At 43.8% G+C, this 14498-nt stretch overlaps 1 protein-coding gene across 1 annotated transcript in view; it reads left to right on the forward strand.

Moving 5' to 3' along the window:
- nrp2a (neuropilin 2a) overlaps positions 1-14498 on the forward strand; it is a 78507-nt gene that overhangs the window by 8321 nt on the left and 55688 nt on the right. Inside the window, exon 2 of the mRNA XM_066661729.1 lies at positions 3093-3270. Within this exon, the coding sequence (XP_066517826.1) occupies positions 3093-3270 (178 nt within the window). The remainder of the gene's footprint in view (positions 1-3092; positions 3271-14498) is intronic.

The raw sequence follows: 14498 nt of genomic DNA on the forward strand, positions 1-14498 counted from the left end.
TGTGTGTTATATGTGCATAATTACAACATGTTTAAAGCATAGGTTTTCTGACATATTACATCGTTACGTTTTTAAACATTCCAGTTAATCCCAGTAGAGAAAACATAAACAAACGAACAAACACAATCAATGCAAGCCTTTGCCTCGTTAATACCATTCGCCAGTTCATGTGCTTTTCAGTTACATCAAGGCCGTCTTAGTCCAGGAAAGATACAAAAACAAGAACACCACCTTCGTTTGAATTCTCCCCACCCATCGCAGCAAATGGTCCGCAACCTAAAGCACCCCCCACCCCCACCCCCCGCCTTGAGCCTTCCCCACTTCTCTGTCTCTGAACAAGGAAGACTAGCTCTGTCGAGAAAGTGTCCAGCTTGCAAAATTCGCCCTGGTGGCTTCATCCTGGGGCTTTTCCTCTGATTCCCCCCTCGCCCCGAAAGCAGGCAGCAGACAGAGCGTGGCCAGGCTGCAGCCATGAATGGAAAGATGTTGAGATACATGAGATCCTTCTGTGTTCGACTTAATACACTTTTATTCCCGGGGATGAAAGGGAGTGGATAAAGCTGTCGGAGATGGACACAGCAAAGGAAGGTGTGCAGACATTTGTCGAGGGGGTGATTTTACCCTTGCGTTTAGAGGCTTTCTATCATCGGAAATAAAAAAAAAAAGAGGCATTTGAAAAGCTACAGCTGGATATGTTTGTTCCATGAAATGCCACCTAGTTGTTAAGTGCGCCTTTTTTAAAAGACGTAATAGCCCTGGAAATGTCAACGCTTGAAAGAACCTCGGTCCCTAACACACTGATCTTGCACTTTGCCCATGGTGGCTGTCACATCAACACCCTGAGACGCATTGCTCCAGGCAAGCGTACACTTCTTCCCTTCCAGTCTGGCACCTTCCGGGCTCCGTCACTACACTGTAAAAAAAAAAAAAAAGCTGTAAAATTTAACGTAAAAAAGCCTGATTATTTTTTATTACGATTGTTTTGTATTGTTTTAACAGTTGTTTTGTTTTGTTAAATACACATTGCAAGTGTAGACTTTACTTCTCCATAAAGATCCCCCCCACTGTTGTTTGACGGCAAGTAAGAGCCCCCTCCACCCCCCACCTCAGAATTTCATCATAAAATATACTTCTAGGCATGCTGGGAGCTCCCCCATGAACCTCAGCTCCTCCCAGTCCTTGGCCATATGTACCGCCTGTAATGGTTTGTGTGTTCCACAGTGATAAAATGTATTTTACAAAAAAATTAAAGCAAAATTACAGTGTTGATATGAATATTACGATTGTTTTTTGGTTTTTTGAATAGTTGTTTTGTTAAATACACATTGCAAGTGTATTTAACTATGGAATATTATTTTTTTTTCAGCAAATAGGTGTTAAAATGAATGTTTTTCGGCTTATATCGGTAATAACTTTTTTATTATTTTTTTCATTTTACAGTCTTTTACAGTTTTTCACTGTAAAATGTTCAGATTTATATTTACAGTGTAGGCCCGCTCGACGAACGTACCCTCTGTACCCTCTTTACCCTCTGATTTGGCAGCAGACTTTTCTTCTCCATAAACACCCCCCCCCACTGTTGTTTGACGGCAAATAAGAGCCCCCATACCCCCCACCCCCCACAAAGGATGCACATTTCCACAGGCTCTGGCTTTGTTTTTCCGACAAGTTTTCAAGTCGGCGGCTGCGAGGGTTGCCTTCCCAGAACAAAAGCCCTCTTCCCTCTTCCCTTTTTCAATTTGCTTGGTGTGTTTGCGGATGGAAGAACTCTCTGGATAAAGAACACGAGCATGAAATTGAGATCTGCCGGCTGGATCTCCTCAAGCCATTGATCTCAGACCTGCTTCCCTGGCATCTCGTCCTAAGCTGATCCCCAAAACTGCGCAGACAGCAGCGGGAGGTTTGTGACAAAGTTGCTTTGGCTCCCGTTACGGAGAGATGTTTCGCAGAGCTTGCTTCACCTACATATTAGCCCAAAAAAAAAAAAAAGGCAGCATCAGACCCAGAACCGTCAATCAAACCTTCCACATAGTCGGCGCCCGGCTTCCCCCAAAGACCCCCTGTGGAGGTGTGCCGTCTTTGTGCAGCTGTGCGTCTGCACTCCTGGACCTTTTATGAACTCGACGTATGAAAGAAACACATAATAATCCACGCACTTATCACCTGACGGGATGAATACCCGTGATCACATGGTAAAATCATCCCCACTTGAGATGCCCGTTTGCGGCTAATTTGCTCTACCTACGCTGCCACTTGGAAAAGAAGCTACACGTGGTTGTCATGGAGAAATGCCTTTGTAAATGTGTCTCCAGCTTCTAATCCGAGCTCCATTTAGAATAATAATCATGGGAATGATACCCGCTATGTGTGGTGGGGGCGCCGGCGCTAACGTTAAGGAGCGCTAGGCGTGTTTGCGGGAGATAACGAGGAGACGTCTGCTCAGGGCGGGATGCTAGAGAGAGAGAAAGAGAGAGAGAGAGTGAGAGAGAGAGAGGCTTTGTTAGACTGGATCTCATTACAGCTTTGGGGGTGACCCCCGGACCCCAGACAGGGAGTCGGCCTGTCACTTCCTGTCTGAGCTGTGCAGGCATGCTATTGGCAGGCTATTGTTCCTGAGAGAGGCTGTGATAGGATCGAGGAACTGCTAAATGTTTGCAGAATTGAGCAATTGCTCTGGAGGGGTGCAGTGCTTAGAAAGGTACTTATAGGCTTTGGGGATCTCTTTATGTTTTTGTAGGTTCGTGTTTGGAAAGTAGGGTTTTTGTTGGCGGGCTGTAATTACGTTATCCAGGCTAAGTACAGCTAACTATCTGTTTGTTATTGCCTAATCATCGCCTTTAGCAGCTGTTTAGAAATGGAAAGAGCTATGGGGCTTTGTAGTTCCTGAAGGTACCGGTTGTTTATGAGCCATAGAGTGGGCCCTCCATATGGGAAAGGCTATGCCTTAAGCAGGTTTGTAGGTTTAGTACAGAATCTCTAATGCAGCCAAGCCATTGGGAGTCAGTAGGATGTATTTATTTCATTATTGGAATAAGAATCATTGGATAAATGTGAAAATTAAACCACTCTGTTTATCCCTCTCTTTCCCACAGCCGAGAAATGCGGAGGGCAACTGGATGCCAGCGACGCGGGTTATATCACTTCGCCTGGTTACCCTTTGGAATACCCGCCACACCAGAACTGCGAGTGGGTGATTACAGCCCCTGAGCCCACACAGCGCATCGTCCTGAACTTCAACCCCCATTTCGAGCTGGAGAGGCTCAATTGCAGGTAGGTGGCCACAGCTTTGGGGAGAGAATTGGGGGAGGAATGAAGGTCATTGTGGCAAAAGGCAATGGGAATAATGGCTTTTGTTGCTTTCTTATATCTGTTTCTTATATTTGGTGTGTGCAGCAATAACAGCAGCCATACAATTCCTATTAAAACTTGTTGTTTAGGTCCTAGTGCAACTTTATTGGCTCACTCCTCATTGCTCCCTAGCATCTCAACAGAACCCCATACACGTCACACAACCAGGAGCTAATATTTTCCAGTTGTTGTTAGAAATATTTAATGAATTATCCTGCCAGAACATCTACTAGGGGGTCTACAGAATATTTAGATTTTGTCAGAATCCACTCAAGTGTTTCATCGGTTGCAAAAGGTCAATGAACTTGACCCATTAGACTGATTTCTCCCACTTGGACTGAACCATCCATAAAGGTTTCCCTAAAGAACCAGAGGTGGTTCCCTCAAGATACCACTTCTACCAAAATAATAAAAAAAAAAATCATCCAGAACCATCTTTTATTTCCACAATGCTTGGTGTTAATGCTAATTCCGATGGCTTCACTGAGCAGTCGGAAGAAGAGATTTCTGCATATCTGCATAAATTACAGAATCTCAATGCCAGAATGGCTGCAAAAGCAAAGATCCATTGCATGTGAAGGCACGCCAGATGAGAGCCGTAGGAGAAGAAGCATGGTGAGCAGATGGAAGAGGCAGGAGTTGAGGAGGAGGGGATGACAAAACCAGAGAGGGAAGAAAGAAAAGAGGGAGCTAGGTAGGGAACGACAGAGCGGGAGGGAGCCTGAGATGGAGGACGGTTAGGAGACATATAAGAGGGTTTGGAGCAAAGCTAAAGGGCTTAGGGAAGGATGGAGCACAGCTGTCAGTGGTAGAGAAGGTTGTCTTTGGGGGTGCTTTCACGTCCCGGGTCTCCCCCCTCGAGCTGTGCCAGATTAATTAGATCCTTCCCAAAGTTCTCAGCTCATGAGGCTTTTATAGGTGCGTCTTATAAGTGATGAATTTTAGGACGAGCTCAGTGCCAGGTGAAGGTACATCCTCCAGGTGTGATCTCAGAGAAGGCAGAACCCCAACCTGTACCTTCATGAAGAACAGTTGTGCTGGAGTCTGTGGTCAGGGCTAGACCTCACTATTTTCTTAAGGTAAAATGCCATCAAATCCTCACCACAGTGTTCCGAAATCTAGATCAAAAGCCTTCTCAGATGGCGTCAACCCTACATTTGAGAAGAAATTAGAATTAGAATCAGTTTGGATTTATAGCATGTTGTAAAGAAAAGTGGTTCTAAAAAAGCAATAAAAGAAACAAAAAAAAGGGCAACAAAAATGACAAGGCGTATCTGTGCTGTGTACTGTGCTTGAATTTGTTCTCCGCATTTAACACAATCCGTGCTGTGAAACACACAATTACATGCACACTAGTGAACACTAGGGGGCAGTGAGCACACATGCTCGTCAAGGCTACGTCCTCTAACCTCACCTCTTTACGTACCTCACCTAGAAATAATCCTCACCCTAGAAGAGTCTCCTCTTGTGAATCTACTCTTTTAGAGCTACGAGGTTGTGTTCGAACACCACCATTATGCCTTCAAATGCTTTTTGATGAAGAGGACCTATTGGGAGGTAGAGGATACGCCTTGTCAATTTTGTTACCCTTTTTTATTGTTTCTTTTATTGCTTTTTTTAGAACCACTTTTCTTTACAACATGCTATAAATCCACAGTCCCCACCCCCTTAGGACACTCACATGTGTTAGCATGGAAGGGCATAGCATCACAATCGCATCTAGAGCCTTTTTTTTTTACTATTAAAAACCAGGGAGAGATCTGACAATAAAGGTGCCGTCCCACAACCCACGCCAAACCCCCATGTTTATTTATTTATAGAACGGAAAAAATGGAGCTTTGGCTGCTTTCATTCTTCCAGACTCCTTCCCTGTGTTTCTAGTGGAGGTGGGGGGTGGGGGGTGGTATGTGGGGGAGCAGGGGGTTTATCTCCAGGCCAAAGGAGTGGGAAAATACAAAGGAATAGATGACCAAAAAGAAATTTAAAAAATGAATGCCAGGTGCCTGTCGCTTTCATCCACTCGACCCTCGGTAGAAAGCTGCCAATGTGGACAGTCCATGCTTGGCTTCATTTGCTTGGACAGCTTCATTCCAGCACTGTTTGTTGTTGAGATTTGAGAATCCCAAACCCCTGCCCCACCCTCCCCCTTCTCCCCCATTTTTCCCCTCATGAGAGCTGGTGCTCAGAGTTAAAGAGAGCTTACACCGTGAAGGACATTCCCAACAGGAGCCTGCTCTGGGGCTGGGTTAACCATAACCTCGAGGCCTCGGATTGGATGGTCACAGAGGTTTCTAGGTCAGGAATGGATTTGAGCTTAGTCTTAGAGCCGGTGTTGGGTCTGTGGTGAAGGACGGTTGAAGACTCAATTGACCAGTGTATTTTTGGCTCCTAATAATGCTCATAGTATACTTACATAGTTAATTAATGGGTAATAACAATGTAACTACTATAATGTGTTTATTTCTAGTTAATATACAAACACAGTCATGGTTGTAAGACAAACTGAAGTTGTTTCCTAATTATTTAAGATAAGACGTACTACAGTAAGGCATCTATAACAGTGGCTTCATCACTACATAAGCTGTAATTACATTATTATTACAGACATTAATTTGTAACATGTACATAAACATTTTCGAACTATTCCTGAATCATACAAATAAAGAGGAACATATTTTTAGTAATTACACTGTTATTACACACATATAAATACAAAATAACAGTAAACCTCAGAGTGATGGGCAGTGAAGTCAGAGGTTGACCCTTGTTGATATATATATATATATATATATATATATATATATATATATATATATATATATATATATATATATACATATTTCTTTCTGTTTGATACTGAAATAGAGTTGTTTGTGTTAGGGTTGCTGTTGCATGCAAGCAGACCACACACAGTGTGTGTAAGCCAACACTACACACTTGGCCTTTTAAACATTCCCCTTTCACGTTTCATACACACACACACACACACACACACACAGCCACACAAACACACAGCCACACACACACACACACAACAAACATGACACAGCCAGTTTGCATTGATATTTGCGTTTTGATTTGGGAGCTGTCTGCATTGACTTGATATTTGGCTTGAGACTATGTGGACTCAAGGCTCGACACTCTACTGTACTGAAATAAGACTTGACTTAACAATTTCTGGTATTGACTTGAGACTTGTATTGTTTGTACTGACTCTAAGGGTTTATCTATGACTTGCTTCTACTGACTCAAGACTTGACCTATGACTTGCTTATACTGACTCAAGACTTGACCAATGACTTGCTTATACTGACTCAAGACTTGACTCTGGATTTGCTTATACTGACTCAAGACTTGACTCTGGATTTGCTTATACTAACTCAAGACTTGACCTATGACTTGCTTATACTGACTCAAGACTTGACTTATAACTAGCTTATACTGACTTATGACTTGACCTTTGACATACATATACTGACTCGAGACTTGATTTGCTTATATTGACTCCAAAACTTGCCCCTGGATTTGCTTATACAGACTTAAGACTTGACCTATGACTTGCCTCTGCTGACACAAGACCTGACCTATGACTTGCTTATGCTGACTCAAGACTTGACCTATGACTTGCTTATACTGACTTGAGACTCGACCGTGTATTTGCTTATACTGACTCAATACTTGACTCTGAAGCCAACTACCTTGACTTGAGATGGGATTTGAGACTAGACTGTTTTGACCCAAGACTTGAGCATGAAGACTTTGGATAGGTACTTGTTTCTCAGACTCCCATCGCCCTGACTCTGAACCATGGTGCATTTCCAATACTGCCAACCTCCAGAGGCCTGCAGTAATGGCTCATCCAGAGGACTGTCCACACCGGACCAACCCAAGGTCAAAACTCACTGTGTCTTTCAAGGTCTGAAAGCTAAGCTGAAAGCTGAAGTAATTTACACCCAGACCCTCCATCCAAAGAAGACCTCACACTGAAGTCTTTCTGTAAGAGTCACTTAATTTCCTGACATCTCAGCAGAGAGCCTGTTTCATCCTGGAATATCCCAGTGCTCCACCAGTCATCTTCTGCCCTGGGGGTGGGGTGGGGGGTGCTGTAAGCAGATTGATGTGAAGTGAATGCAATAAAAATGGTAGATAAGGTATCATCTACCTATCATCACTGTCTTTAACATGATCTCCCACCATGACACAGAGAAACAGGTCTCTCTCTCTCTCTCTCTCTCTCTCTCTCTCTTTGTTCTAGTTGTTCTATACCTCCTTCTTTCTCTCTTTTCTCACCACTGTTTGCCATCTCTCTCTGTCTCTCTCTCTCTCTCACTCTTTTTGGGGACACATTGTTTTGAAGGTTGGGACTGGAAGGACAACACTGGACAGGGAACATGTGGTGGTTGGGGGTGGACTGGGCTTTCACCTTCCTCAATAAAGTCAGGTTCCTTTGAGCGAGGCACCTATCTCCCAAACTGCTCCCAGGAGGATGCAGCTGACAACCCACCGCTCCAGGTGTGTGTGCTCACTGGCCCTAGTGTGTGTGTGTGTGTTTGTGTGTTCACTGCTACAGAAGGGTTAAAGACAGAGACTCAGTTTCCCTCAGGGGTTTAATAAAGTATCACTTCTACTTGTTTTTTTCTCTCTCTCTCTCTTTCTCTCTCTTGCTCTATTTTTTCTTCTTTCCCTCTCTCTGTCCTTCATAATTATTTATCTTTTTCTGTCACTATTATCTCGATCTATCTATATTTCTCTCTCTCTCTCTCTCTCTCTCTTCTTCTTCTCTCTGTCGCTCCCTCTGTGTGGTTCTCCCTCTCTCTCCCTCTCTCTCTGATGGATGTGTTTGAGGTATTTATTTCTCTCAGCGGGGGATTAAAGGAGTGCGGGTGTATTCTCTTCACGCCCCCACACTGATCTACATGAAACAAAGCTCACACTGACACCTTAGTCTTTCTCTCTCTCTCTCTCTCTCTCTCTCTCTCTCTCTCACACTCCATAATTCCTGTGAATATTGTACATTTGCTGGAACAGACTCTATAGTGCTGTATAAGTGTTATTCCAGCCTTTTTTTGTGCTTCATCACACCGCTAACGGAAGGCAAACTTCCTCACATGTGCAAACGCAGACGAACTTTCCTGTGCGGGTGTCTTCATCTGCAGGAAGTCACACATAGCATCGCTGTGGAAACATAAACATGTATCTGCAGTTTTTTTTTTTTTTTTTAATAAATGAGGAGGGTGTTAACCTAGGGAGAATGTCTGTGTATTTCCACATTAACTGCCTCTGGGAGTCACCCCTTGGGGGTCAAGAGGAACCGAGGTGGACGTCTGTAAAGTGAAAATGCTGTTCTCTATTGTAGGCTATTGCTTTCAGCACAGTCCAGACGCTAAGCTATCAACTAGCACAAGAGAGAGTCTACACTGTAAACAAACCCTGATATCACCAACTCACTCCTCTTCCTCTGGGAGGAAGAACCAGGGATCAGTGCGCCTTCCCTGGCCTTAATGAGGAATCAATGGAGCTTTCGCACCAGTGAGGTCATGGTCAGCGAGGTCAGCAAGGTCAGCTGTCCCTGGGCTGGAGACTTAGGGTCAATCCTAAGTCAGAATAGCTGTTATGCTCAAATAATAATTTAGATGTTATTAGAGAAGTGTGTTTATACTGATCACCTATTACATTTTATTACAACATAATTACATTGTATTGACATTGTAGTTACATTGTAATTACATTGTATAAGGGCTGTAATAGTTGTAATGTTTTAATTACAATTATATTGGTCACATGGCAAATTGATGGGAAGAAATATGACTAAATATGATCAAATTTGACACACACCTGTCATGATTTCACACACTCTCAGCATGCAGGGAAAGTGTGTATCTTGTGAGACGCTGAACTTCTTCATGTCCAAATAGGTCAGCTCTGTTTTTCTGAGCATTGTAAATGCGTGTGAAGTCAGAGTGCACTGTAAGATATTGATGTTTGGAGATGCGTAATTGATTTAGGTGAGCATAAAATAATCAACAATCAGAATTGAGAATGGGGCGTCGGTGTTAATTTTTAACGGTTTTCTGGCCGTTTGAACAAGCGAAATGAGTTAACGCTCCTTGGCAGGGGGCATGCTAACATGCTAACGCCTGAAATCTTTGGAGTGTACAAAGAGCAGAGAGCTCGGCAACACTGCATTAGATGGAGTCCCATGCATATGTATGTACCCTTAGGAAAACTGGTCTTGAGGATCGATCGCTTTCAGAAGCCAAGAGGCTTTAGTCTCAGGCCGGTGGTCTTCCTCGTTCATCTGTAAGTGTCAGCCCCGTGACGGTGGGGAGATGCTGTTTGCTGCATGTCCCGATTGAAGATGGCAAGCTTCCGTTCCCTCGGGAACCCTCGCCGGCATCTACTTAATATTTCAGAGGCACTTTTAGCTTATTAGCTGACCCGCCCCAGAGGGACGGCCGTGCGGCTTTCTCTGCAGACTCTTAGCTTTATTTAATTTCGGTTTTAGCATCTTGGACGGGTCTGGCAATGGGCCCAGAGCCGCTCCGCTAAAAGCACGGCCGAATGCGAAATGAGAGGCCATTATGTTGACTAAAATGGGGAAAATGCCAAATTGCACTTCTTGTGTATTGGCCACTTTGGCTTTCAGTGATGAATATGTCCCTCGAGGTGATGAATCCGCGAAGCCCGTTTGCATTCAGTGTACAGATGACCATTGATCAGCTTCTGAATGAGACCTCAGTGTCAGGATTCTCTGTTCCTGAGCATTGTGGTGGTGGTCAGCGAGATGTGCCGTGTATCCTAGGTCATTTTCAATGCATGAATATTGTATGGCTGCAGGAGGCATCTGTTAGGTGGGGGACCAATGGCCTGCGACCTTTGTAAACCTTAGCTTTACTGTATAGAATATTAATACCATTGCTTTCGGATCAGATGCTGACATCAAATGTATTTATCTAAATCTAAATATGTACAAGGATATTTATAAGAATATTCGGCTCCTATCACAGGACCCTGGGTTGAAATGTGGAGTGTGAGGCAGTGGGGAGGACTGGGTCAATATTTTGTGTACCTTTGTAGGTACACGAATAGGAATACACTCCAGCAAACACCACAGGAGCTAGATAATAAGACAGAAAATGCTCTCTCTCTCTCTCTCTCTCTCTCTCCCTCCAGACATCGAGGTCTTTGGGGCAGCGAGTGGAGCCTCTAGGGAAAGCGTGCTGGGCTGGAAAATAAGTCTGAAAAACACAGTAGGTGTGAAAGGCAATTAGCAGCTGACAACGTAGAGCGAGGCAAGTGAGTGAAACAGGGGAAGAGAGAGAGAGAGAGAGAGAGAGAGAGAGAGAGAGAGAGGGAGAGGGAGTTGTGTCTGAACATGAGACACCGGACCTTTGCCCCCTGCACTGCAGGCTGCATACGTCTCCTGTCAAGTGAGGGTTCATTGAAACCTTCCAGTCGCTTTGTCATTTCACGGTTACCGTTTATACCATTACTTACATTGTAACTACATTGTAATTACATAGTAGTGACGTGTTAAGGAGCTTATATTGCAAAAGGGAATGAGTTTACATGGGTCTTGGGTTCATGCTTAAAATGGTGGTTCTACAAAGGCTCTTAAGTAAAGACAGTGGTTCTATATATAGATCTCTGAACACTTTGTTTATTTGTTTGTTTGCATCATTAATGACTTCTTCAGATTGATGGAGAATGTGCGGTGAATGGTTCTAGTAGCACCTTTCAGAAAATGGTTCTTGTTTGTCTTGTTACAGAAGAAGAACCATGTTTATGGTGCTGCGTAGAACCCTTTTCTGAAAGGTGCTACATAGAACATTCTGAAGCACATTCTACGTCAATCTGAAGAAAACTTTCATGATGGAAAGGACCCTTTAATCACGCAAAATGTTCTTCAAGTCTTCAGGGTTCTATATAAAACCACATCCTTGATTAAAGAACCTTAGTAGAACCTTCATTTTAAAGTGTGTTGAATGCTCATCTGTGAGGGCAAGCCCTCTTATGCTGAGTGACCTATATTTTTCTTGTTTGTTTCTTGTTTGCTGTGTTAGGAGTCCTGCCCAAGGGTTCTTACCGACGTTAATAGCTTAGACTCATGTTGGTTCCCACAGAGTAAGACTGTAGACACAATAGTGTCCAAGACTGCAGCAAATGTGGCATGGACGGATGAGTGAAAAGCCTGTTATTGGTCAGTGATTATCAAAAAAAAAAAAAAAACCTAGTGCGATGTGAAATTGAATACGCTTCATTCCTCAAGAAAGAGGATAAAGATGTGAGGAAAGCTAATCATGCCATGTTTCTTTTTGTTTCTTTTTTTTTTCTTTCCCCTGAAGTGAAGGGCTTCTCCGTGCATCCGTCAATGCCCACAGGAGTGGAGCCGGGCCGGTCAATATTCGTGTTTGACACACTCACTCATCATCGCTAATCCACGACAGCCCAAAGCTTCTGCAAAATCAATTACAACCTAATTACACTTGCACACGGTTTACAGGCTTTTATCTCAGCCTCTGAGAGAGAGAGAGAGAGAGAGAGAGAGAGAGAAAGTGTTTTTGTGTGTTTGTTTTGACTCTGCCTGTATGACCCTGTACTAGCTATAGATGACCAACCGATTGTAGACATCTGCCCAGTCAATGGTACCTAGACCTGACTAGCTCATCCTACAGCTGTTAGCATTAGTGCCAGTGCTCTCCAGTGTTGGGGGATGAGTGGTTTTAAACCCCACTTAGCATTTAGCATGGTGACCATTAGCTCATATTCTGGTCCACAGTGGGTCAATAGACATATATAGTATTTATTTTGTCAGTGACCAAGACCCCTGAGCTCTTAACTGGGCCTTACATATAGACTCTGACCCAGTTGAACACCTCCTGACTCATGCTAAGATCCTGTTTCTGAACAGCGAACCCCGGAGTACAACAGTAGCTTCATTGTTTGACAGCGTCCAGAGGATTAGGTGTGGACATTGTCCGTAGTTGCCTTTTCAGGAGTTTGTCCGTGTCAGATGTGTTCTCACCTTCTGGAAATGCTCTGTAGGGTTTAGGCGATGGGCGCCACCTGGGTAGAGCAGGCAGGAGGTGCTACATTTACAGCACATTGCAGATGGTGGACGTGGATGTATCTGTAGTATCAGGGGGAAAAAGTGCAAGGCAACTGTTCCCCTGGAAATCAGCTATTTTAAACTGGACGTTACATAAATGAAGAGTGTTCTGCTTTTACACAAAGGTAATAAATGACGCAGCTCTAGCGCCAGCTTTAGTCAAACCTGAGATGCGAGGTCTGTAACTGTAGATTGTAGGTTCCTATGTGTGGCTCAGCATCCTGTCCTTTTTGAGGCAGAACATCTTGAAAGTTGATTAGTTCTAGGTCTAAATTAGCACCTTCCTACCTGAGGTCTCTGAGTGAGTGGCCAGGCAGTGGGGTGCAGAGTGGGCAGACCAGCACCACACCTGTGCCTCTATGTCAGACAGAGGGGCCTAATGCAGTGTCAGGTTTAGCCACACACACACACACACACACATACATTCCTAACATGGAGCCGGCAGTTATGTACCCAGACAGCAGATGACTGTGCACCAACCGGTGGGGAACTAAGGTTAGAAAGGTGCCTCATTAATGACTCCGTCCTGTTTTGGAACAGTGGGCACAGCTCTACACTCTTTATTCAGATCCTCAGTATGTACAGGTTTACATATATATATAGATAGATCGTTACATGCAAATGTGTATGAAGGAAGATTTTAAGGCACAATTCTTTATCATTTTTGATGAGTAATATTATCAAGAAGTTAAGTGTAAATAAACTTTGCACAGGTCCGTAGATGTCTGCTTTCTACAGAGGGTCCGTTTTTCTGCCGTGTTGAAAACTCAAGTGTAACCAAACTTTTGCACGAGTTTGGATGATCACGCAGGTCGTTCATACCATGTGCAGCTGATATATGCGTGATAGCACATCGGACAATGCCAGGACGATACGGCCAATGCCAGAATGGTCGTCTGCAAAATTGCCTCAACAGGTAGCAGTTCTTACAGCTTTAGATGGTACTGTTTAGCACCATCTGCACAGGTTTTGGAGACAGATATCTTTCTAGTTGAGGTAAGAATGGGCACTGATGTTCATGGGGTCACTAAGAGATTGTCATCTTGAACATGCAGATTGATGGATCTCTCACTGGCCGTTCGTCAAGACTAATCAGGTCTGAATGCTTAAGGCCATTTATTTATTTATGTATTTATATATTTGGGGGAGGGGGTTTGGAGGACTGAAGTAACAATTTTATGGTTTTAAAGCTATGGTCAGGGGCTTCAGAAAAAAAAGAAAAGGAAATGTGCAAAGGGGGGTCTCTACAGTTACCTCCTAAACGTTCCACTTACCATTTTTACCATTGATCAATGTGTAAGCCGCTTGTTGGGTCGCTCTTCCAGAGGCAGGGGGCTAATCGGGTGGTCATTTGCAAGTTTGGATCAGGGGAATTTGGAGGTTAACTGGGTCAAGAAGTGCTGATGTGTCCAAAGCCATTTGAAGCGTTCTTGGAATGGACTAGTTTCAGCCAGGATTCATGGCAGACGCCACAAATGTCTCATTTGTTTCTCATTAGCATAAATAGATTTCAGAGCGTTTCCAAGCCGTCGGATATTTTTGGACGGCATGGCAGCAGACAGAAGGAGATGAGCGAGACAGCTGGGTTTTGTCTTGGACTTCTGAAGTGACAAGGAAGAATGTGTGTTTGTTTGTGGGACGTCAACAGGTCACAGAGAGTCAAAGGTGACGCCGGGTCAGTTTCCAAATAAACGCCTCCTGAATCCTTCTGATTTCAAATCAATTTGTGGCACATTGGCTTCACTTCCCGAGCTGCCTCTCCTTTTGTTTTGCTGAGGGCTCTTTAAGCTGTCACATAACCCTCAGCTCTACTCGTTCTTGGTAAACAACAAATCTCTTGTTTGTTCTGTTTGTTCCTCAAGTGTCATCTGCATTTCTCAATCCATTATTTGAAAACGTTCCCTACGCTTTTGTCTAGTTTCTATCCTCGCTGTTTGGTTAATGTTTGATTCTGCCTGTCGACTGCTTCACGGCTGGATTTATTGCTCTGTTTACTTTCATCTACAACTTATTAGCCACAGTCTGAAGGCCTTGCATGTTG

This window comes from Hoplias malabaricus, chromosome 2 (genome assembly GCF_029633855.1).
Source record: "Hoplias malabaricus isolate fHopMal1 chromosome 2, fHopMal1.hap1, whole genome shotgun sequence".
In the NCBI taxonomy this organism is placed as follows: domain Eukaryota; kingdom Metazoa; phylum Chordata; class Actinopteri; order Characiformes; family Erythrinidae; genus Hoplias; species Hoplias malabaricus.